The sequence below is a fragment of the Emys orbicularis genome, chromosome 9, assembly GCF_028017835.1.
Source record: "Emys orbicularis isolate rEmyOrb1 chromosome 9, rEmyOrb1.hap1, whole genome shotgun sequence".
Taxonomy (NCBI): domain Eukaryota; kingdom Metazoa; phylum Chordata; order Testudines; family Emydidae; genus Emys; species Emys orbicularis.
Window position 1 is genome coordinate 996,343 of NC_088691.1, and position 25,660 is coordinate 1,022,002.

The window sequence follows — 25,660 nt, forward strand, 5'->3', positions numbered from 1 at the left end:
AACACAGATAGGGATCACATATCTTGAAGAACCTCCAGTTACAGTATTAAAACGCAAAAACTATGTTAAAAGAAAATTATTAAGGTTGCAAAGTAAAGCAGTCAGAAGTTATGAAATGCCAGAATTAAGGCTGCCTGTGCTACTTGAATTTGTCTCCCTTGTGTGTATGTATATGATGAAATCTTTAATTGCATGATCAGATGTTATTTTTTCCACAAGTTCTCTTTCTCATTGAGTGCACAGGATGGACAGTGCTCACTTAATGAGCAGCTACTCAATATTTTGTTTTGTCCTCATTGTTCAATGTGTGACCCCGTGCTTTATTTGCTGAACAGCATCTAAATCTTGCACTGAAGACAGAATTATTAAATTTCTCCTGGGTTTTTGTACGGCACTTATCACTATAGTATCTGAGGGCATCTCAAATGTTAATTTATCTTCACAACACCCTTCTGATGTGAAGGGATGGTACTGAGGCACAGAGAGATTAAGGTAAAAAGCATCCACTAATTTTACTTGCCCAGTCTGAGATAAGTAGGGCCTGATTTTTCAGTGTATTTGGCATTAACTAGCACTTTGTATGATCAAAACGTATTTCCCGTTGACTTCAGTTGCAGCTGTGAGTGCTTAGCACTTCAGCACATCTGACCCCAGGGTATCAAGTTGTGCACCCTGAAAATGAGGAACACACAATTAGTGACTACCTTTGAAAAGCTTGGTTAAGTGACTTGCCCAGCATTACATAGGAACTCTGTGGCAAAGGCAGGAAACGAATCCTTTTTTTCAGGGCAGCAACTGCCTTAGCCATGACACCATCTTTTCTCTTCTTCCAGTCCCCTGCCTCCTTCACTACATACCTTCCAACCTTTGCAACAAATGAGGCAGAGATCCTACAGACAACAGCTTCCTCTACTACACAACCCTGATTCATCCCCAGAACAGGCCCATGTTGTACACTAAATGAGGCAGGGTCTTGTGAAGAAAAAAATGTAATCATGCAATTAAAGACTGTATAATAGTACAGATACATAAAGGGCTAAATTGAGATGGCACTGATTCCTGAATTCTGGAATATCCCACCTTTGAGTGCTTTACTTTGCAACCGTAATAATGCTCTTGTAGTTCAGTTTTATGTGTGTAATTTCCTAAATTTTCCAGCACAAACTGAAGAAACAAATTCCATCGTATGGCATCATACTGACTCTGACATGGTTCATCTGTAGGGTTAGAACTTTTAGATTCACTGTACAGACCTCTGCCACTTGAGCTAACAGAGTAATTGATACCAGTAGTATGTCATCATCCTCTATGTGGACCAGAACTAGAAGGGAATGGGACACACACTTTGTTAGTGAGTTTCACAGCTATTTGCTGACAGCAGAGGAAAGGTGAGACTAAGGATTCTTGGGTTCCATTTCAGGCTCTGGAGGGGTGTGCTTCCAGTGGGTGCAGACTCTTCTGCCCATAGGCCCCAACATCCACCCTTCTGCCCCCATCCCCTCCAATCTGCCTCTGTTCCAGTCCTGTCTCTTTCCCACCTCTGGCTTTGTGACCTAGTTCCATTCTACTCGCCTCCCCAATCCCATTCTCCACTCCTCAGGCTTCTCATTGCATAGAATCATAGAATATCAGGGTTGGAAGGGACCTCAGGAGGTCATCTAGTCCAACCCCCTGCTCAAAGCAGGACCAATCCCCAACTAAATCATCCCAGCCAGGGCTTTGTCAAGCCTGACCTTAAAAACCTCTAAGGAAGGAGATTCCACCACCTCCCTAGGTAACCCATTCCAGTGCTTCACCACCCTCCTAGTGAAAAAGTTTTTCCTAATATCCAACCTAAACCTCCCCCACTGCAACTTGAGACCATTACTCCTTGTTCTGTCATCTGGTACCACGGAGAACAGTCTAGATCCATCCTCTTTGGAACCTTCTTTCAGGTAGCTGAAAGCAGCTATCAAATCCCCCCTCATTTTTCTCTTCTGCAGACTAAACAATCCCAGTTTCCTCAGCCTCTCCTCATAAGTCATGTGCTCCAGCCCCCTAATCATTTTTGTTGCCCTCCGCTGGACTCTTTCCAATTTTTCCACATCCTTCTTGTAGTGTGGGGCCCAAAACTGGACACAGTACTCCAGATGAGGCCTCACCAATGTTGAATAGAGGGGAATGATCACGTCCCTCGATCTGCTGGCAATGCCCCAACTTATACAGCCCAAAATGCCGTTAGCCTTCTTGGCAACAAGGGCACACTGTTGACTCATATCCAGCTTCTCGTCCACTGTAACCTCTAGGTCCTTTTCTGCAGAACTGCTGCCTAGCCATTCGGTCCCTAGTCTGTAGCAGTGCATGGGATTCTTCCATCCTAAGTGCAGGACTCTGCACTTGTCCTTGTTGAACCTCTTCAGATTTCTTTTGGCCCAATCCTCTAATTTGTCTAGGTCCCTCTGTATCCTATCCCTGCCCTCCAGCGTATCTACCAGTCCTCCCAGTTTAGTGTCATCTGCAAACTTGCTGAGGGTGCAGTTCACGCCATCCTCCAGATCATTAATGAAGATACTGAACAAAACCGGCCCCAGGACCGACCCTTGGGGCACTCCGCTTGATACCGGCTGCCAACTGGACATGGAGCCATTGATCACTACCCCTTGAGCCCGACAATCTAGCCAGCTTTCTATCCACCTTATAGTCCATTCATCCAGCCCATACTTCTTTAACTTGCCGGCAAGAATACTGTGGGAGACCGTATCAAAAGCTTTGCTAAAGTCAAGGAATAACACGTCCACTGCTTTCCCCTCATCCACAGAGCCAGTTAAGGGGGGGAGGGATAGCTCAGTGGTTTGAGCATTGGCCTGCTAAACCCAGGGTTGTGAGTTCAGTCCTTGAGGGGGCCACTTAGGGATCTGGGGCAAAATCAGTACTTGGTCCTGCTAGTGAAGGCAGGGGGCTGGACTTGATGACCTTTCAAGGTCCCTTCCAGTTCTAGGAGATAGGATATCTCCATTAATTTATTTATTTCGTCATAGAAGGCAATTAGGTTAGTCAGGCATGACTTTCCCTTGGTGAATCCATGCTGACTGTTCCTGATCACTTTCCTCTCCTCCTCTCCACTTTCCTCCTTGCCCAGCAAGTCCCAGTTCCACCTCCCTCCGGGTTCCTCCTCCAGTTGGTTTTTCCTTTGTCTCCCCATTGTCTCCCAGTCAGTCTTCCTTCCTGGGCTCCTCATCCAATCTCAGTATCATTCCTCCATTTCTTGCCCAAATCTCCCCCTTCCCTGACTCCTTGTCCCAGTCTCTTTGCCCAACCAATCACAGTTCTCTCCTGCACCTTGTCAGATCGGTCTCCCCTCTCCTCCCTGGTTCCTTAGTCCCACTTTTTTTATCCTGCCAGTCTCAGTCTGCCCACGTCTTTCAGCTTCTTGTCTGACCTCAGTACTCCTTCCTGCAGCCAACGACAACTAGTTCCCGGTCGCCACCCCTGTTTCTCTCACTAGGACCCAGCCTCCTCTCCCCCCTCAGTTCCCAGTCCAAGTCTCCTTGTGTAGCCAGTCTCAGTTCCAGTTTCACTAGGCTCCTTATCCCAACCTACTTCTTTCTCTCCCCATGCTCTGACTTCTGTCCCTTCGGCATTCCAATCAGATGGCTTCCTCCTTCATGCTGTCTGGGGCCTGCAGGGAGATCATTGAGAGCACAGGAGAGAGAGGCTCCGTGCTCTTAGTTCCAGTGCCTAGCCCCACTCTGGCCTGGAGTCATTGGGAGCAGCCATTACATGGAAAGTCCAGCTTCGCCTCCTAGCCCTGGGCTGGAGGAAGGTTGCTCATTTGCTCGGTGGAGATAGGGCATGCACAGTCTTGTCACATGTATGAATTATCAGGGGATGGAACATATTCAGTTGCTGTGTGGGGATAGTGCATACACGGTCTGTCCAGCACTTGGAGCTGTGAGAGGATTGAGTATACTCATGGAGAATGGAATCTTCAGAGATTTTAGCAGCTAAATCTCTACTGAGCATGTGCGAACTGTAATTTTTCAGAGGCTTAAAACTTGGCCAGATTTGGATGGATTTTCACAGTGATTACACAAGTGCCACCCCTGCCAAATTTTAAGTCCCCGTTCCAAAGTGCTGTTCAGAGAAAGTCACCAGAATTATTTTACGTGGGCAAAACAACAGATGTTTCTCTAGCCTCGTTTTCAAAAATGGCTGAACTGTTTTTCCTGAAATTTTCTAAAAAAATTCAATCTGAGGCAGATACATAGCATAAAAAATTTAAGTTTAAAGGATTAAAGTTTGGCAAAGTTATAAGTCACTGAAAACAGAGTTTTATCAAGGGGACTGTTGGGTAACATTAATAGTATAGTAATAGGCAGGGCGACCAGTGCTGCATCTTAGTTTTTTCAGGTCTTGAATAATTTATTGTCCTCTGAATGCCTTTCTAATTCTGCAATATTCTTTTTAAGATGGGGTCACCAGTACTGTACACAGTATTCAGATGAGGTTGCACCATTCATTTATATAATTGCATTATAATATTTTCTATATTATCACCAACCCATTTTTTGATTTATTATAACTAATTTAGAACCCTATGAGGTATATGAATAGTTCAATTTGTTCCTTATAGTGTATATTACTTTGTGTTTATCAACACTTAACTTCATCTACCATTGTGTTTCCCATTCTCTGGTCTTGATTAGTCTAAATAACTCTGTGTCATCTGCAAATTTTGCTACCTTACTGCTTACATGCCTTTCCAGATTGTTAATTAATATCTTAAACACCACATACCTAATATAGAACCTTAAGTCACTCTGCTGTTAACTTTTAGTCATGATGAATATTGACCATTTATTCATATCCTCTGTTTCTCATCTCCAAAACAGTTTTTAATCCATGACAATACTTTGTCTCTCACCCCATGACAACTAAGTTTCTTTAAGGATCCTAGCCAAAGGCTTTTTGAAGCCCACAATAAATTGTTAATTGATTCTCCTTTATCTACTACTTTATTGACACGTTCAAAGAATTCTCACAGACAAGACATGATTTTCCTTTGCAGAAACCATGCTGGTTAGACCCTGTTATATTTAATGAAGTGAAAGTCTGTAATACGATCCAATGGCTGGAAGTTGAAGCTAGACAAATCCTGACTAGAAATAAGGTGTAAATTTTTAACAGGCTGATTAACCACTGGAACAGTTTACCAAGGGTCATGGTGGATTCTCTATCACTGGCAGTTTTTAAATCAAGATTGGATGTTTTTCTAAAAGATCTGCTCTAGGAATTATTTTGGGGATGTTCTGTGGTCTGTGCCATATGGGAAGTCAGACTAGATGATCACAATGGTCCCTTCTGGCCTTGGAATCTATGAATGTATTTGACTATTTCAACCTTTTGATTCTTATGAAGCCTGATGTATTTAGCTTAGGAAAATGTAGTCAATTTAAACTTCAATGTGGCTGTTTTTAATTTTTTTTTTTTAATTTTCTAGGCAAAAAACTACTCTGAAGCCCTTCAGTGGTATAACTACTCTCTCAGCTTCTTTTCATCTGGGCAGATAGATCAGAACTTGGCTAAGTTGCAGAGGAATATGGCTTCCTGCTACTTTCATCTGAAACAACTTGAAAAAGTATTTTTGTGTGTGTGTGTGGTGTTGCAGTGTCAATGGGACTTGATTTCAAATTGTGAAAGGTTAAAGGGGAATGGAAGTTTGTTCTGTAGCTTTTCTGTGTTGAGTTACATGATTACACTTGGGACTTTAAGGTTTAAAAATGTACCCACTTAATTATTAATATATTTGTTTTCATTAGGGTCCCCCCACTTCTAGATGCTGTACAAACATAATAGAGGGCATGATTTCTGCCACAAACAGCTTACAATGTAAAGAAATGATATAGTAGAGAGAAGCGGTCCAGCAGATAAATAAAATGGCAAAAGTGGAGATTTGTCACATCTTGATAATAAAATGTTTTTGATACTAATATGTTTTAAAATGGAAATATAAAACTATCCCCATTTGCTACTTGACATGGACATTATTAGTTGGGTAATTTATTAAGGGTATCATGGTAGAAGTTTTTTCTTCAAAGTGCACCAGCTCAGAGAGATGAAGCAGCATGACTGCATCACTGGTGGAACAGACAGATGGGGAGCAATGTAAAAAGACACAAATGTGGAAAAGTTGGGAGGGCCTTGAAAGACAAGAAGTTTGAGCCTGATGTGGTTGAAAAGCTGCTGTATAGCAAGGCTGCCTTGGAGTTACTGGTAAATGGACTGTCTTGTGTAAAGTTATATTCCAGCATGTCATCAGACCACTAACTTCAATGAGCTGAGTAACAAAATGATTGCAAGGAAGTATGCATTACAGAGAGGGAGCTTTAACAGCTGTAAAGACCTAGAGAGATCACATGGCGCAAGTTATCTTTGTGCCTCTTAGCATAACAACTAGTGTCACCAGAGCAGACTCATAACTAGTATCATCTGTGTGTAAGTCTAAAAATCTTGCTCCTCTTAAGATAGGACTTACAAAATTAATTCATTTTGTCTAAATTAAAAAAGCATCTTGAGCACTTGCTTTAAGTGATCACTAGATGGAGTTCTAAGCTATGTTTGTACTTTACAAATGATGTACAAACTTGCCTGCTGATACTGCCTATGTGGTCTCTAATTCTGAATGGAGAGCAGAGACATGCTGTGAGGTGCAGCCAGAGCTGCTCCTTGAAGTTAGACTCACAGCAACTAGTGTGATATTCTCATGAAGTTGAGGGCATTCACTTGCCTGTGTACACACCAACCTGACGCTGCAAGTCTCAGGTCCTGTAGCACATTAAGAGTCTCTTGGAAACTCACTGTATTCTACTAATGTGTATGACAGATGTTAGGGGAGCAGTGCTGCACCCTCATGTGTCCCAGCCCAGTAAAATTTCTGGAACTGAAGACTTTATAGAAAAGGGGAGAGTTAAAGAGGCTGGGAAAATAGTGAACAATTTACTGGAGTCTGGTCTCTGGAAGGGCGGAGTTGCTTTTTGGAGTTCTTTAGACCAGCGTTTCTCAAATGTGGCCACCAGGGGCTTTTCTTGTGGCTACAGCAGGGGTGGGCAAACTTTTTGGCCGGAGGGCGACATCGGGGTGAGGAAATTGCTTGCAGGGCCATGAATGTTGGGGTGCGGGAGGGAGTGCGGGGTGTGGGAGGGGGTGCGGTGTGCAGGAAGGGGCTCAGGGCAAGGGGTTGGGGCAGAAGAGGGGTGCAGGGCACAGGAGGGTGTGCACAGTGCGGGAGGGGGCTCAGGGCTGGGGGTTAGGGTGCAGGAGGGGTGCAAGGTGCAGAAGGGGGCTCAGGGCAGAGGGTTGAGGTGCAGGAGGGAGTGCAGGGTGTGGCAGGGGGCTCAGGGCAGGGGTTTTGGGGTGCAGCAGGGGGCTCAGGATAGGGGGTTGGGGTGCAGGGTGCAGGAGGGGTTCACGGTGAGGGCTCTGGCCTGGCGCCGCTTACCTGGAGCTGCTCCGGGGTGGCAGCAGCGCACAGCGGGGCTAGGGCAGGCTCCCTGCCGGCCCCGGCCCCACGCCGCTCCTGGAAGCGACCAGCACTGCGGCCCCTGGGGGAGGAGGGGCAGAGGGCTGAGCGCGCCGCCCTTGCCTGTGGGTACCTCCCCTGAAGCTCCCATTGGCTGCGGTTCCCGTTCCAGGCCAATAGGCGCTTTGGGGAGGTACCCATAGGCAAGAGCAGTGCGCAGAGCCCTCTGTCCCCCCTCCCCCAGGGGCCGCAGGGACGTGATGCTGGCCGCTTCCTGGAGCAAAGCGGGGCCCACGGTGCCACGGGGATGGTAATCCTGCAGGCTGGATCCAAAGCCCTGAGGGGCCGGATCTGGCCTGCGGGCCATAGTTTGCCCACCCCTGGGCTACAGCCTCCTGGGCTGTGATGGGGAAGGGGGGGAGCAGCGGCTTCTCCCCCTCCCTGGTGCTCCTGGATGCCTTGGTGTTGGTTGCTGGGGCTTCCAGCAAGTGTTGGGCACTGCCTCCCTCTAGAGATACCTGGGGCACAATGCTGGAGGAGCAGGCAGCCGGTGAGTTCCCCACCTTCCCAGGGGGAGGTGGGGCTCAGGATCTGGGCTTAAGCCCGGGCGTGGCAGGGAAGTACATTCTGGCTGTGAGGCTTTGGGTTCCAGCCCCGGGCTCTGGCTGCATGGCTTTGGGCTCCGTCCCCTAACTGGTAGCAGTAGTAGGCTATGAACATCTCCATGGACCAGCCACTAGTCCCCCACTGTCCCAGTCCCCTTCTTCTCATATATACCCTCTGCTCCTGTCCAACCCTAACCCTAGCTTTGGCCCCCATCCCCCTCTACTCTTACCCATTCCCCACTCCCACTCCAGCTCTTGCCTCCCTCTGTGCCTATCCACCCTCCTCCCGCCCCAACTTCTACTTCCCTCCCCCTGCATGGTTCCTGCAATCCCTTCTTCTTGTCCACCATTCTTCATCCCTCTGAATTCAAATCAGGCTCGGCTGCATCCTCTCTCACCATGCTGACTGCTTGGTAGCATTAGGAGCATTGAGAGCATAGGAGAGACAGTCTCCCTGCTCTTAATTGCTGTGCCCAGTGCCACGTCAGCCCCCTGGCCGATAGAAGGAGCAATTTCAGCAAAAGTCCTCAGCACCTCCAGGCTGGGCTGGAGCATGCTTAGTGCAGATGGAATCATCAGAAAATGTAGCTGCTGAACTCTAAGAAGTCTCTACTGAGTATCTATAGACAGGGCCGGCTCTGGCTTTTTTGCGGCCCCCCTCCAGGTGCCGCCCCAAGCACAAGCTTGGTGGGCTGGTGCCTGGAGCCGGCCCTGTCTATAGATTGAGACTTTTCAAAGGCTCCTAGCTTGGCAAATTTGAGCAAAATTTTCAAGGGACAGCAAAAGGCGCATCTCTGATACTAGGAGAACTGCCCTGACAAATTTAAAATTCTTGCTCCAAAGCATGAAGGCTCTAGAACTTCTTAACAAAATGGTTGTAATACTCTTTTAATTTGAGCCAAACAATGTATTTTCCCTAATCTCATTCTCAGAAATGGCTGAACCATTTGACCTGAAACTTTCCAAAAAAATTCAGCCAGAGGCAGACACTCGGCATGGAAAATTCTAGCTTGAAGGGACAAAGTTTGGCAACATTATAAGCAACTGGAAATAGTATTTTGAAGTGTCCGACAGTGTTAACTATTGGTGGCACTACTAGCCTTCTTCACTTATGCTGTACCCCAAGGTGGGTCCTTGGCAGTAGCATAGAACCCTGGCTCTCTGGATCTTAAAGCAGAAGCCTTGACTGCCTGAATTAAAAGGTCCCACTCTGTTAGCCAGCTCATGAATCTCTATATGTTTCCCAGCCACCACTAGAGAGGGACAGAGCATCACACTAAGTGGGTATGGGTTACATGTTCCACCTAGATGAGGAAGCTTGCCTGAGTTTTAGAAGTCCATCCAGCTCTAATCCCCATACATACTCTGACAGCAGAGATTGAACCTGGGACTTCTACATCTAAATGCAAGAGCCTGAACTGCCAGAGCTGAATGACCCACATCTGAGAATCAGGGATGCCCAGCAAGTTCATCAACCTTTTTGTCCCAGCCACCACTAGACAGGGACAAAGCAAAACACTATTATCTAACCTTGAATATATGTGGCAACTTCTGTTTCCATGTATGCTGTGTATGCCAAGTAGAGTCCAGGAGAGTCATTTATAAACAAGATGCTCTGCAGACCCCTACCGCATTCAAGGTGAATTTCACCCCATCCAGCGGGTCAGCACAGTGAGACTGAAATAGAGCCTATGCCTTGTGCTGGCCTTCTGCACTGGGTTGAATTTCACTCTTACTTAGCTCACAAGGTGAAACTTTCAAGGTTGTGGAAAAAATGGTCTGATGTTATACTGTATCAGTTGAGAAACAGTGTGTGACCCTGGAATTAACGACTGTATTGTTAAGGGGTCAGAATTAAGGGTGTGTTTGCAACTGTAATTTTAGCATTTCTTGAGTTTTAAACGTGTAACTGCAACATTAACATTTATTGTCCCTCTATATGTGCTCAAAAGCTTATTTTTGTGACTTTTATTTTGTTTTTCAGCTCTGGATAACTTAAGACTTTTAAGATCCTCAGGGCATGGACTTTTTTTTGTCTGTAAAACACCAAGATTTATACAGCTGTGGATTTATACAGCACGTATATAATCATTAATATCTTCTCTCTCAGTTGAGCTCACCCCGCTACAATGTGTGTTACTGACTCCTTGTCATGACTGCGATAAAATCCTGTTAAATCTTTTCTGTCAACAGGCAAAAGAGGCAGTGAAGGAAGCAGAGAGGTGTGATCCCAGCAGCATCTTCACTCAGTTCAGTGTGTATAAGGTTGCAGTCTTGGAGGGTAACACTGAAAAAGGTAGAAACAATCAGAAGGGTAATATGCTGCTGTGTACATATGAACACATGATTATTTTGCAGTTTTATTGATTTGGTCTTTTCCCAACAAAAAAGCTGCCTTTGACTTAGCCTGTTTCTCCACTTATGCCCTAAATTCCTTTCTCCCCTTCACCTGGAAACTAATTGGAAATGCTATCTGCATCACTGTCTCAAGTTTGTCTTCCCCAGCTACATCCTAGACCCTCTCCAATCTAGCTTCTGCCCTTTCCACTGAAACTGCTCTCACCAAAGTCTCTAATCACCTCCTCTTGGCCAAATGTCAGTGCCTCAGTTGCATCCTTGATTTCCTGAGTCTCTGTTGCTTTTGACATTGTTGATCATCCTCTTCTTGATTTCTTATCTCCCCTGGTCTTTTGTGATACTGTACTTTCCTAAGTCTCCTCTTATCTCTCTTACCATTCTGTCAGGTTTTTTGATGGGTGGTCCTCCTCTCTCCCACTTTCTGATGGGATCTCATAGGTCTCCATCTCCAACCACCTCCTTTTCTTCCATACATTGTATTCTAGGTCAGTGGCTCTCAACCGGTGGTCCACGGACTCTTGGGGGTCCTCAGACGATGTCTACTCTTATTCTCAGGCTTGACTCCTTTTTCTGCCTTCCTTTCTGGAGGGCCATAATCTGAGTCTTCTTGATTACAAGTAGCTTGTTTGCTGACCAGGTATGTCCATTATCTGCAGCTCCTTTGTGCTGTCATTTATGGGCAGTTCTCTCCTTCCTCTATCAGCTAGGTAATTTTGCATCAACACAGATGCTTTTTAGCTTGCTTTTGGACCCAAAGCCATCAGCAGAGCTCAGAGACTCTGTCTTAAAAGGGATGCAATGAACTTCCACCTGAGTTTTGATTACTTTCCACTTTTGCCTCCTGCTTCCAAAACACACAGCGATCTGAAAAAGAAACCTATTGTGGCTCCTTTTTGGAGCCCTAATAGAATTTTAATTAAGTAGCATGTTTTGCTTGCATTTTTTTCTTTTCACCCCTTCTATTATATACACTGTATATGTCATAGGAAAATGCACATTTTTTCATAGTTTAACTTCTATAACATTATATTAACCATATCAATTTTTACATAAGGTGTAACTGTTTCTTTTGTGCTCACAGTTTTCATATACCCTTATCAAAGTGAAAGTCTGATTACTCAGAGCCAACTTCATTGTTCCTAACATTGCTACTTTGTGCACCTCATCCCTGCTATTGCTCCAGAGGGTACTGTCTTTTTCATTTCTTACTCTTTTACTGCAGCTCTTATCTGCTACTTGGTTACCAAAAAAAAAAAAAAAATCCGGAATCTCTCCCCATTCTCCTAGTTGGTCTTTAAAAAGACTTTATAAAGCATTGAGGTACCTTAAGGGTTAAATACTAAATATCAGAGCCAAACACTAATTACCTGTGTCTGGCAAAAAGTGTCTGTCAGTTTTGCATCTTTGAATAAAAGGTTCAAATGGATTTTTAGTGGTATTATTTAAAAAACAAAACAAAACAAAAACCAAACCAAAACCAGAGTCCTGCACTTAGGACGGAAGAATCCCATGCACCGCTACAGACTAGGGACCGAATGGCTAGGTAGCAGTTCTGCAGAAAAGGACCTAGGGGTCACAGTGGACGAGAAGCTGGATATGAGTCAACAGTGTGCTCTTGTTGCCAAGAAGGCTAACGACATTTTGGGCTGTATAAGTAGGGGCATTGCCAGCAGATCGAGGAACGTGATCGTTCCCCTTTATTCGACATTGGTGAGGCCTCATCTGGAGTACTGTGTCCAGTTTTGGGCCCCACACGAAGGATGTGGAAAAATTGGAAAGAGTCCAGCGGAGGGCAACAAAAATGATTAGGGGTCTGGAGCACATGATTTATGAGGAGAGGCTGAGGGAACTGGGATTGTTTAGTCTCCAGAAGAGAAGAATGAGGGGGGATTTGATAGCTGCTTTCAACTACCTGAAGGGGGGTTCCAAAGAGGATGGAGCTCGGCTGTTCTCAGTGGTGGCAGATGACAGAACAAGGAGCAATGGTCTCAAGTTGCAGTGGGGGAGGTCTAGGTTGGATATTAGGAAACACTATTTCACTAGGAGGGTGGTGAAGCACTGGAATGCGTTACCTAGGGAGATGGTGGAATCTCCTTCCTTGGAGGTTTTTAAGGCCCGGCTTGACAAAGCCCTGGCTGGGATGATTTAGTTGGGAATTGGTCCTGCTTTGAGCAGGGGGTTGGACTAGATGACCTCCTGAGGTCCCTTCCAACCCTGATATTCTATGATTCTATGAATTCGTCTTAAATCAACAAAACAAGAGTTTTACAAACCAGGAGTGTTGATTTAGGTCCTTAAAACATCACATATTTACACAATATATTTGCACACACACACACATACATACATACATACATTCTCTTTTTCTTAACATCCCTTGCACAGCTCTAATAATTTTTACACAGCTGTACGTAGATTACATTCCCTTTCATACATTTGGGGGCAGTTAAGTTCCAGTGGAATTATGTTCTTTTAGCGAATTTGACTAAATTGTCCATAGTCAAATGATTTCAATCAGATTGTCTCTTTGCCTGGATTATTTACAGACATTCCTTTGGAAAAGGGCCCATTTTTCCTTCAAATGGCTGCAAAGAAACCAAGAATTCTCTTCCTATAACACTTTTTTTCTTTTTAACATTTTAACAACTTTCAACTGTTTTAATTTCCTCCAGCCTCTGCAGAGTTAACTTCTCACTCTTTTTCCTTAAATCACTTGTTTATCTCCCAGAATGACACTTTCATCAGCTCAGATTTCATCATTTCAAGTAATTGTTTGAGGGATCTGAATTCCCCATGCCTGAACTTACTCCTTCCCTTACTCCTGCCACTAAGGTCCTCAGGGCTCCCAACCTGTTTTCCAGTCTCTTTATCTGTTGCCTGCCTGCTTGTCTGGGCCCGATCCTGCTTTCCTCACTGGAGCCTCTGGAATTTTGCAGAATTTTAAAATATGGTGCACATAATTTTTTGGTGCATAATTTTTAATGTTTTGGTGCAGAATGCCCTCAGGAGTAACTCTTGTTGGTTTGAGCCAAGACATGGGAGAGTGGAGCCCCACCCGACCTATAGGTTATATTATTAGAGGGAGCGTTCTGCTTTCTGCGACAAGATTGGGGTGCTAGACAAGGCTTCCATTGTTTGGCAACACTGTCTGCAGTAGCCAGAAAAAACATGTTAACACCTTTCTAGCAAGCCCAGTGCTTAACTGTGGAGAAATGCTAACATATTTACCTAGTCAGAACAGGTTTTCCAGGGGGAACTTGTGAAAATTAGTTGAAGATGTCAGCCTTTCCACAAATCAGTATGATATTGATGTTAAAATATCAGAGTACAGCTACTTTCATGTGCTTCTATGAACAATTCTGCTAACAGCTGGTTCCTCATGTATTTCAGCTGTGGAAGCAATTGCTGCAATGGGGGAGTTAGCAGCAAAGCCAGCTCAGCATGAGGATAAGCTACTAGCAGATGGAAGTGCAGCCACCAGCCTTCTGAGTTTAACTGCCCAGATTGCTTTAGAGGTAGGGAGAGCTGATAATATTTTCTTGGACTTCTGCTTCATTTTCAAAGAAATGTAGCAGATGTAGCCTGTCCTACGTGTAGTTTTTCTTGCTATGTGCTACACTAGAGAAGACCTTGCTATGTAAACTCAAGTGTGTTGAATAAAGTGAAGCAGAGGTTTATTCCAAACCAAAGAAATAAAGTTTTAAAAGAATTCTTAAGGAAAATTCCTGAGGTATAGATATTAGTAGATGGACATTGCATCAGATGCTTCCTTAGGTCTCCCTTCTGTCACAAGGTACAGGATTTCTGTTGTCTTCTATGGCTTGATTGCTGAAGATGCTCAATTCAGAAGGAGAAGCTGCTTATATGTTCTTAAGGAGCTCAGATTCTGGGGTTGGGAAATCCTGAAGGACTATGAAAAGTTACTTGTCCCTCTTGCTTGTCTGTGAGCAATGACTGAATGGTGTGTGCACTGAATGAATGAATATTGGCGTATATAGAGCCCCCCTTTTAGCTATCTCTTGGGGTTTGCTAATAATATCCCAGGTACTAATGGTTTCCCCAAGCTGTATTGATCCTGTTCTGTCTATGGACTGATTGTGCAAGGAATCACAGGATCTTTCGTTAAGATTTTTTCCCTTGCATGTGGGGATGTTTCTTATGCAGAATCCTCTTGCCTTTCCCCCAGGAGAAGACCATATAAACCCAGCAAACATTTTCCAGTTGTGGGTAGGATGGCGTTGTTTGACAATTGGCACAGCTTTTAGAAAATGTGTTTGTTGCTTGTTTTCAGAATGAACAACAGGCTGTGGCTATCAAAGCTTTGGAGTATTTATCTCAGCACTCACAAGATTGTCAACAAGTGTTTACAGCTTTAAAGTGAGTATTTGAGATACCCATAAAGGAAGGGAATTTGTGCTGCTTTTCTTTCTTTTAATTTATTACATCTGATAAATTTTTAGTTTTCATGAAGGTGAAGAACTGAGCAGGTGATGTGTATTATGCTAGCCAGCAGCACCTATGCTGTTGAAGTCCAGAGCATCCCATGACACTGCAAAACATACCTCAATCCTGAACTGCCACACCTTTAACCGGGCCTGTCATAGGCCTCTCTTGAGCAGTGGATGCCAGTTGCTCTGAGTTTAATGTTGTTTTTGTGATGTGGACAAATGGCCAGTAGTGACTAGAATGAAATTACAACCAATGCATTTGACTTGCTATCGATGATCCCCAGAGGTGAAAAGACTGCTTTGGTATCTAGCCCTAGAACTTGGGTTTGTTGATAACTAAGTAATTTTTTAAAATATCATGTTAAAATGTTTCTACCCTATTTTAAGAATAATAATTATAAGACAAACATATTTCTTCTATTGTTTACCCCAAGCCAGCCAGGCATTGATTTAGCAAAGTGGAGGACAAAATAAAGGATGAGAATGGGGAAAATCTTATAAAGTTCTTAATCCCAATCTGATACCCTGTATCTTTCAGTAGGTATATTTAATTGATGGCATGGAGAAGAGCTGGGAAAAGGTTGTCTCTTGTTGGGGCTGAAAAGGCACAAAATATTGATGGAGATGTAATTTCTAAGTCTCATTTTCTATGTTTCTCTTACATGTAGGTGTTTGGTTCGCCTTGTGTTGTCAAAAGTCATGGCAGAACCCAAAGAGAATAGGTGAGGCCATTTGCTAAATACATTTCTGTACGATTACTGTCCACTTAAAAAGGTATATATGGTTTTTATTTTCTTATCATGTGATTATGGGACCAGTCCCTGTTCAAGCTAAACACCAATTGACATAACTGAATAAGAACTTCAAGGAGTGGGCCCAGTGGCATCAAGTGTGACCATCTCTTCACCTTGTATAACTTTCCTCCAAGTACCTGCACTCCTCCCCCTCTCCTGTTAACTGGATGCCAGCATGATACTAAATCAGTCCTCAGTGGGGAATGTAGATCAGGCTGCTTCTCTGAGGTTGACATCTCCAGTTGACATTTGGAGGATGTGCCTGTCAAGAGCTCTGAGAACAGTGTGGGCTTCGCTGCCAGAGACCAAGCATTTTTCAACTCTGTGTTGAGTGCCCAAAAGCTCAGGAAAGGAATACTGTTGATGGTAGACAACGGGTCTCCTTGGAGTGGGCTCTGTCACTTTGCTATGCATCCAAGTTGGAGTTAGTACCATACAGCTTACTTCTGATATCGCAAGGAAACAAGGCTATGTAAATGAAACTTGGAAGTTGAGTCTGTGGCTTTCCTTCTGAAAATCTCGTACAACACTCCTCCTTTGGGCCTACAAATCTACAGGTCATAACACTCTTACTACGGGCCTGCAACACTGCTACTCCAGGTCTTACAACACTATGGGTTTTGGGTCTATATGCTTTTGACAAAAGCAGGAGTACTGTATCTGTAATTAGAGTTATTGTATTCTGTCATACCATATAAAATAATAAAGTGTTCTGTAAAACTGGATTTTTCTTCTACTCTAGGACTAAAGATATGGACACACTTGTGACTTACTTGACCTCAGGTACGTAGTTTACATAAGAACATAAGAATGGCTGTATTGTGTCAGACCAAAGGTCCATCTAGCCCAGTATCCTGTCTACCGATGGTGGCCAATGCCAGGTGCCCGAGAGGGAGTGAACCCAACAGGCAATGATCAAGTGATCTCACTCCTGCCATCCATCTCCACCCTCTGACAAACAGAGGCTAGGGACACCCTTCCTTACCCATCCTGGCTAATATCCATTAACGGACTTAACCTCCATGAATTTATCCAGTTCTCTTTTAAACGCTGTTATAGTCCTAGCCTTCACAACCTCTTCAGGCAAGGAGTTCCACAAGTTGACTGTGCGCTGTGTGAAGAACTTCCTTTTATTAGTTTTAAACCTGCTGCCCATTAATTTCATTTGGTGGCCCCTAGTTCTTGTATTATGGAAACAAGTAAATAACTTTTCCTTATTCACTTTCTCCACATCACTCATGATTTTATATACCTCTATCATATCCCCCCTTAGTCTCCTCTTTTCCAAGCTGAAAAGTCCTAGCCTCTTTAATCTCTCCTCATATGGGACCCGTTCCAAACCCCTAATCATTTTAGTTGCCCTTCTCTGAACCTTTTCTAATGCCAGTATATCTTTTTTGAGATGAGGAGACCACATCTGTACGCAGTATTCAAGATGTGGGCGTACCATGGATTTATACAAGGGCAATAAGATACTCTCCGTCTTATTTTCTATCCCCTTTTTAATGATTCCTAACATCCTGTTTGCTTTTTTGACTGCCGCTGCACACTGCGTGGACATCTTCAGATAACTATCCACGATGACTCCAAGATCTCTCTCCTGATTAGTTGTAGCTAAATTAGCCCCCATCCATTTTCTGTGGTTGTACATCTATGAACATGTTGATGGTACAGTTAATGCTGTGTGTTTCTGCTCTGGAAAGCCTGCAGACTAGAGCTGGAAAAGCTTCATTCCTAGTAGGGCCTGTAACAGTGTTAGCTGCTTCCCTCAGACAAAAGGCTCCCTCTTCCTACAGTTTCCCCTTGGGAAGGGGAAACCCTACTTATGATCACAAATGCAGTCAAAACAATCAGGTACCATCCACACTAGCAGGTCTAGGGGCTTCAGTCTGGGATGGCCCGAAGTGGCAGTTCTCTACTCTGTCTGCATGGATAGGGCTCAGAACAGCATCTTTATTAGGCAGGCAGGAGCTATGACAAAAGAAAAGAGTTGTTTTGTTGTTATGAGTTTCCAGTGCGAATTTATAAATGTGGTAGTTAAAGGCCAAGTGCTGGGCTCTTCATTGTCCTAGCTATTTACAAGAAGAGGATTGTTTATATTAAAGTGTCTTCTGTTCTTCCTCTGAAACTTAGAAACTGCAGAAAATAATATAAAGTTGATAAGAGAAATGAGGGGCTAATTACAATACTGACACTCACTTCAGTTTACCCCTCACCTCCCTCCCAAAAAATCCCTCTTCTTCTTCTTTGAGCAGTGTCCCTATGGGGTGCTCCACTGTAGTTGTGTCTGCATCCCTGCGCTGCTGATCAGAGAACTTCGGTAGCAATGGCCTTGGCTACACTGGCGCTGTACAGCGCTGCAACTTGCTGCGCTCGGGGGTGTGAAAACGCCCCCCCCAGCGCAGTGAGTGCAGCGCTGTAAAGCGCCAGTGTAATCAGCGCCTGCAGCGCTGCAAGCTATTCCCCTCGGAGAGGTGGAGTACTTGCAGCGCTGCGAGAGAGCTCTCGCAGCGCTGGCGGCGCGACTACACTCGCGCTTCACAGCGCTGCCGTGGCAGCGCTGTGAATTCTGAAGTGTAGCCAAGGCCAATGTCTGTTGGGCCCGCAAATGTGCTGTCTCTTCTAGTGCTGCACCACGAGGCTAACCAACGCGTGCGGGCTAACTGTCCTCAGTTAGTTCTCAACCACCCCGACTAGAGATGGAGCCTTTAGCTGCCTGTTAGCGGATCATTAACTCTTCTTTTCAGTTGTTAATCTTTAGATTTTAGAAATCCTTTAGCCTTCATTTCACTTTTATTTGGCGGTGCCTTTAAAAAAAAAAATCAACAAAAGAAGAAAGAAAAGGCTTTATTCTTGTGTCGACCCCCAGTTTTGGGCGACCCCCCTGGATAAGGATATGCCTGGCTCTCTGGGCTTCAAGAATTGTCGCACTTCCAGAGAAGCAATCCCAGTTGTGGACAAGCACTCCTCGTGCATTTTCTGTCTCAGAGCGGGCACATCCAACAAAAGTGTTCCCTCTGCAAGCAGCTCCAACCGAGATCCCACAAGGACAGAGAGCTCTGCCAGAAAATCATTTTTATAGTAGCGGCTCTCCGACCCCAGCCCTCCAGTGGACGGGAAGACCACTCAGCGAGCCCAGGGATACCTGAAAGCGATCACCACCTTGCTCAGTATCCTTGGCACCGCCGACACGGAGATCACCTTGCACCCACATCTCACGGCGACTGTCAATGTCCAGTACCGTTGATAGGCCCATGGACCGTTTGGGGACAGGCACCGAATATGCGAGCTGTCAGTACTGCCAGCAGCATTGGCCCATGCGGCACTGGAGAGATTGGTATGGGCAAGGTCCCCATCTCCCCTGGCACCACCACCGACGCCAGGACACTTGGTACAGGTAGAATTCCATCAGGCTGGTGACCTGGCTACGTTGGAAGCTCCTTACTCTCCACCACTCAGTACCAAGATCATGGAACTGAGCCATGGCCGACCAAGGGGCATTTCCTCACAATCATGCCTTGCCCCTCCGATGTCAAATGATGGATGGGACAGTGAGCCAGATGGGGTTTCTCCATAGGCGCCGATTCTGTGGGTGCTCCGGGGCTGCACACATCTTTGTTTCTGGCTTCCTTGCACACACCTCCAATCTGAGTACTGCTTGTCAATCACCCACGCTTGGAATACACATAGGGACCAGCACTTGAAGACAGAATGAAGGTTACTTACTGTAACTGAAAGTTCTTTGAGATGTGTGGTCTATATCTATTACACTACCTGCCCTCTGTTCCTTCTACTTCAGCTCTGGATTGGATTCGTGGTAAGAAGAGGAACTGTGGGGGCATTGACCCTCACTGCCTTTTGTACCCTCGCTCAGGAGCACGAGATGATCTTTTGTGCATATGCAGGCCAATGGACAATGCTTGTTAAAATCTCTGAGCTCGGGTGCATGGTGTGCATCGTGGGCGGCACGTGAACAGCTGGCTGGGGAAGGCTAGCCCCCAGCCCTGCCCCTTCCATGCCCCTGGAACTCAGAGCCCGCCCCCTGCAGCTGCCGGCCCCCACCCCAGGCTGGCTAGTGCCTGCAGCCCCCCCAGCCACAGAGCCCTGAGAGGGAGAGTGTGAGGCGGCATCACTGCAGCCTCCCCAGCCCCAGAGTGCCGGAAGGGAGAGCTTGCGGTGGCGCCGCAGCCCCCCGAGCCCTGGAGTGCCAGGAGAGAGAGAGAGAGAGAGAGAGCACACGGCAGCAGCACTGCAGCCCCCCCAGGCCTGGCACGCTGGGAGGGAGAGCGCGTGGCACCACCGCAGTCCCGGGAAGGGAGCAGCATGCCCGAGCCCCTGGAGTTCAGCAGCACCGCCAAAGCGGGACCCTGGAGGTGGAGTGTGGGTGGGGCCACGCCTGGCTGTTTGGGGAGGCACAGCCTCCCCTGCCCACCGCCCATGGTGTGCATGCATATCCTATGTGTCAATTACAGGGACCACACATCTCGAAGAATTTCTAGTTACAGGAAGTAACCTCTGTTTTCACTAGCTATTTTCTCTCCTCTCTTCCTGTCTTGGAAGCCCCATAGAAAATGTACATTTAGTCCTGTAGCTGCTATAGTCATCATGACGATGTCAGGGAGAGTGGAGAGCTCATGTAATAGAATCATAGGACTGGAAGGGACCTTGAGAGGTCATCTAGTCCAGTCCTCTGCATTCATGGTGGGATGAAGTATTATCTAGACCATCCCTGACAGATGTTTGTCTAGCCTGCTCTTAAAAATCTCCAATGATGGAGATTCCACAACCTCCCTAGGCAATTTATTTCAGTGCTTAACCACGCTGACAGCAAGTTTTTCCTAATGTCCAACCTAAATTGTCCTTGCTGCAATTTAAGCCCCTTGCTTCTTGTCCTATCCTCAGAGGCTAAGGAGAATATTTTTTCTCCTTCCTCCTTATAACAACCTTTTATGTACTGGAAAACTGTTATCATGTTTTCCCTCAGTCTTCTCTTTTCCAGACTAAACAAACTCAGTTCTTTCAATCTTCCCTCACAGGTCATGTTTTCTAGACCTTTAATCATTTTTGTTACCTTCTCTGGACTTTCTCCAATTTGTCTACATCTTTCCTGAAATGTGGCGCACGGAGATGGACACAATACTCCAGTTGAGGCCTAATCAGCACAGGGTAGAGCAGAAGAATTACTTCTTGTGTCTTGCTTATAACACTCCTGCTAATACATCCCAGAGTGATGTTTGCTTTTTTTGCAACAGTGTTACACTGACTCATATTTAGCTTTTGATCCACTATGACTCCCAGATTCCTTTCTGTTGTTCTCCTTTCTAGGCAGTCATATCCCATTTTGTATGTGTGCAACTGATCGTTCCTTTCTAAGTGGAGTACTTTGCATTTGTCCGTGTTGAATTTCATCCTGTTTTTTTCAGACCATTTCTCCAGTTTGTCCAGATCAATTTGAATTTTAATTCTATCCTCCACTGAAGAAGAAGTTTCCTCCATTGGACTCGAGTGGGACCCTAAGAATAGTATTTCAAGGGGCTGAGGGGATTAATTTTCTTGCCCCAAACTCCTCCCATCAGATTAAGCCAAACCCCACAGACCCCCAGTTGGGCCCCAATGTCAATGAATTTCTTGGTGAAGGGGCATGACTCATTTTGTTTGTATGTCCCTTGTGACAGTCCTGCATATCTAGCTGGAAATGCTAGTTTGGGCACATTCTAATGTTCTTCTGTGAGCTCTCTCTAAATATATTAGATCAAACCTGTGAGCGGTACCCCACATGCTGAATTACTCAGATTTCTGAAGCCCCATACTGTGTGTTGTAGTTAATATTGGGCATAGGAAATGCAGTTGTTCTGCTCAGGAAACATTTCCTATCTGTCAAATGACATGTTTCTGCAGCACATCAGAGACTTGCTGAGTTTTTTACGGAAGGGAGTATGACACTGGATATGAGGACCCATGAGGCTCACTGGTTTAGAAAAATAGGTGAGTAGCACTGCCAGCGTGTAAACAGAGGGAGGAAAAGGTAAAGGGTTGGGAATAAAAATCTGTGTGTGAAGAACTAACACTTGGTGATCTCTGAATCTTCCTGCAGCAAAGTTTTGACTCGCAGAATAAATTTCTTATGGAAACTTAGGGCTTGTCTACACTTACTGGGGGATCGACATATGACAATCGATCCGTTGGCGGTCGATTTAGCGGGTCTATTGAAGACCCACTAAATTGACCGCAGATCGCTCTCCCATACAGTCCTGTACTCCACCTGAACGAGAAGCGCCAGGGGAGTTGATGGGAGAGCATCTCCCATCGACATCACGTAGTGTGGACCCTGCAGTAAGTAGAGCTAAGTACATCGACTTCAGCTACGTTATTCATGCAGCTGAAGTTGCGTAACTTAGATCGATCTCCCCCCATAGTGTAGACAAGGTCTAAGTTCTGATTTAGGGAAGGCATGACCCAGGGAAGAGGGTAACATGCAGGTCAGAACCTGCAAATCAACACCTGATTGGGCCAATTAGATACTCAGATTCTTCAGTGATGGGAATGACACAACTATCGAGAGGGCTAGATCACTGATAAATCTTTATGGGAGTGGTATGCCTAATTCTCTTCTGAATGTACCAGTCAGGATAGAAACTATATGCAGAGCAGTCTGAAATGATTGCCTTTTATGGGTCTGGGGATGGTATTGGATACTTTCAGCTAGATTCTGTGTAAATCTGGAGTAAATCCATTAAAGTTAAAGGAATTATTCTGGTTTCATACTAGAGTAATTTAGATCAGAATCTGGCTTTTCTTCATTCAACTTGGTGTGAATGGATTTAATGGCAGAAAGATTAGTTATTGAGATAACGGATTTGAAATCATGAATAATCTATATTAATAGCAGCTACTGACAGTATTTCCTGCTGTTGTTAAATGAGCCCTGTGATGGTTTCGGTCACAGAGACCCCCTTGGGACTGTCACCTGATGTGCTGAAGTTACTTCTGAGCTCGTTTTCCCTGCCAGCTTGGGACTCCAGAACCCTGCCTTGTTGAGCCAGGTACGCTAGCCTGCTGCAACACAGACCCATGACTGGTCCACGCCCCCAAAGCTGCAGACTTTAACCAAAAACTGCTCAGCTGGTCACCTATCTCCAGCACCCAGACACCCAGTTCCCAATGGGATCCAAACCCCAAATAAATCTGTTTTACTCTGTATAAAGCTTATGCAGGGTAAACACATAAATTGTCCACCCTCTATAACACTGATAGAGAGAGATACACAGCTGTTTGCTCCCCCAGGTATTAATCACTTACTCTGGGTTCACTAATAAACAAAAGACTAGACTCCTTCCTAGTCTGGGCCCAATCTTTTCCACTTGTACAGTCCTTATTAGTTCCAGCTCAGGTGGTAACTAGGGGATTTCTCATGTCTGGCAGCCCCGTTTGTTCTGTTCCACACCCTTTTATAGCTTTGGCCCAAGGTGGGAATCTTTTGTCTCTCTGGGTACCCACCCTTCCTTCTAAATGGAAAAACACCAGGTTTAAAATGGATTCCAGTATCATGTGACATGGTCACATGTCACTGTAAGCCATCAAGATCCTAAGCCACCATTAATGGCCCACACTTTGCATAATTACAATACAACCTCAGAGTAATACTTAATATTTCTAGTTTCAGATACAAGAATGATACATTCATACAAATAGGATGAATATATTCAGTAGGTTATAACCTTTGTAATGATAATGTTACCTTACAAGAGACCTTTTGCATAAAGAATATTCCAGTTACATCATATTCACATTCATAAAGCATATGGAGTGCAACGTCACAAGCCCCATGTTTAAAATTTAATACTGGTCCTGAAATGCCTGTCACTGGAGATTTTATGGGCACAGACTATACCAGGCTGAAGGTTTTTATTCTAGTCTCCTGTCTTATTGATTTTATGAGCTTGGAACTTGGCTGTACAGTTCGAGAACTGCCCAGGAACAATGAGGGATTTCTTTATACTGTCGTTCAAGGTATGTGCTCTGCTTAGTATTGTCTGTGATGTGATAGATGATGTCGTGCAGCTGGTTTTGTTACAAGCTCCAAACAAAGTTGTTAGACCTCTGATGTTGTAAATAATCCTCTGGTTTAATTAATATGTATTATCCAGTGTACTGCACCTGATTAATTACTAAGAACCTAATTATTAAGGTTCAACCATCATCCATTCAGTAGCATATTCATATACTTATCAATTATGTACTCATTATACCTCAGTAAATACACTTTTAATAATCAGTTTTTCAAGTAGTGTCCCTATGGGTGCTCCACTTCAGGTATACTCCCACCCCTTGCACCTTTAATCGGAGGTTTTTGGTGGTGGTGCCTTTTCGGCCATGCACACACCCTATGCTTTATTGTGCCCCATTCTGAGGCTATATAGGGTTGCATGGGTGAACCACCCTCAGTTTCTTCTCAACCGTTTCTGCCTGAGATGGAGCACTAGTGTGCCTGACTTTCGAAGTCTCTTAGCCTAGTTGCCCTTCTTTAGCTTATTGCTTTTTTCTTTAGTTATTTCATTTATTTTTTATTTATGAGTTTAGGGGGACTTTCTCTTGATCCCTTTCCCCTTTTGGGAGGGAGACGTTCCCCTGTTACATACTGTTGTCCTGGGATATGCTAGACTCTCCAGGCATCAAGTGGGGCATTTCTTGCCAAGAGGCCATCCTTGTCAGCGACGGGCATTCCTGTTGTATCTGCTGCGTGGGAGAGTCTCAGATCCTCCAAAAGTAATCCACCTGCACTGCTTTTTATAGGGCAGGGCAAGAAAAAATCAGGAGCTAAAAGTGAGACTCCTAATGATATAGCATTCCCGCCAACCAGCCTCAGATCCAGGCTTGGAGAGCCCTCCAGACATTAGTTGCTGAATTAAGATAGTGCCATGTTCATCTGGGTGTACGCAAGATAAATCCATGGAGAAGACCCATAGAAAATAGTCATTCTCCACAGAAAAAGTCAAACTCAAAAAAGACCTTGGTCCCCGCAGAGCAAGGCTGCTGCGGAGACCTCATGCCCCACCCTGGATGTGGCTGTGGCTCCAGATACTCTAGGTATGGATCCTGTGCCTGCGGTTCCAGGCTCACCAGAGAAAAAGGGCAGCAAGCATGCCTTGGTAACTAAAACCTTTGGTGCCACACAAACAGGACACTGCCTTATCAAATCATTCCACCTCTAAGATAACGGTACCCACTACTCCTTCAGTACTATCTACATCTAAGTTGATCACTGAGATACCGTGAAGACACCATGCCTCTCATATGGTCTTGGCACCCCCCAAGGCATTCTCATTGGTACTGTCCACTTTGACTGGAGTGGACTTGCCAGAGCAGCATATACCCTGGATACCGACAACAGAACAGGTCCTCGCACTCCAAACCCACCCAGTACCTCAGGAGTTTGGATTATTGCGGAATCTATTTGTTTTGGAGGAGCTGGAGTTTCCCTTGTTAGTTGGTACTGAGTACTAAGAGATTATTGGTACCGAGACAAGCACAGTCACCAATGTGGGACATTTCTCCGGTACCACTTGATTCTCATTTTCAGAGTATGCTGGAACTCCCCTTCTTGAAGAGGAGGAATATTCCTCCAATTCAAATATTTTGATCCAGGATTCCTCTGACACTTCAGACAAGGGATTTCTATCCTGACACTTTTGAGAAGATGGGGGAGTTGCACCAAAGACAGGCCCATGTTCCCCCGACCTGGTTCAAGCACCAGTTGATGCCATCACCAATGCCTTCGGACCTCTCCAGTGGTCATATTGGGATACTTGGGCGAAATATCCTCAGCAATTATCCCATGCCCCTGGTCTCTCTCATGGGGAATACAGAGTGACATGCTCCCCTACTCCAGCTTTGCCTTCTTCATTACCTCAGGCACAAGAATCTTTTAGCAGACGGCTAGGATCGAGAAAGAGGTTA

General features: G+C 45.1%; 1 protein-coding gene across 1 annotated transcript in view; it reads left to right on the plus strand.

The window, feature by feature from the left end:
- TEX11 (testis expressed 11) overlaps positions 1–25,660 on the plus strand; it is a 107,037-nt gene that overhangs the window by 49,460 nt on the left and 31,917 nt on the right. Inside the window, exons 14-21 of the mRNA XM_065411101.1 lie at positions 5,480–5,617; positions 10,297–10,399; positions 13,852–13,976; positions 14,753–14,838; positions 15,578–15,631; positions 16,446–16,486; positions 21,602–21,688; positions 23,643–23,713. Of these exons, the coding sequence (XP_065267173.1) occupies positions 5,480–5,617; positions 10,297–10,399; positions 13,852–13,976; positions 14,753–14,838; positions 15,578–15,631; positions 16,446–16,486; positions 21,602–21,688; positions 23,643–23,713 (705 nt within the window). The remainder of the gene's footprint in view (positions 1–5,479; positions 5,618–10,296; positions 10,400–13,851; positions 13,977–14,752; positions 14,839–15,577; positions 15,632–16,445; positions 16,487–21,601; positions 21,689–23,642; positions 23,714–25,660) is intronic.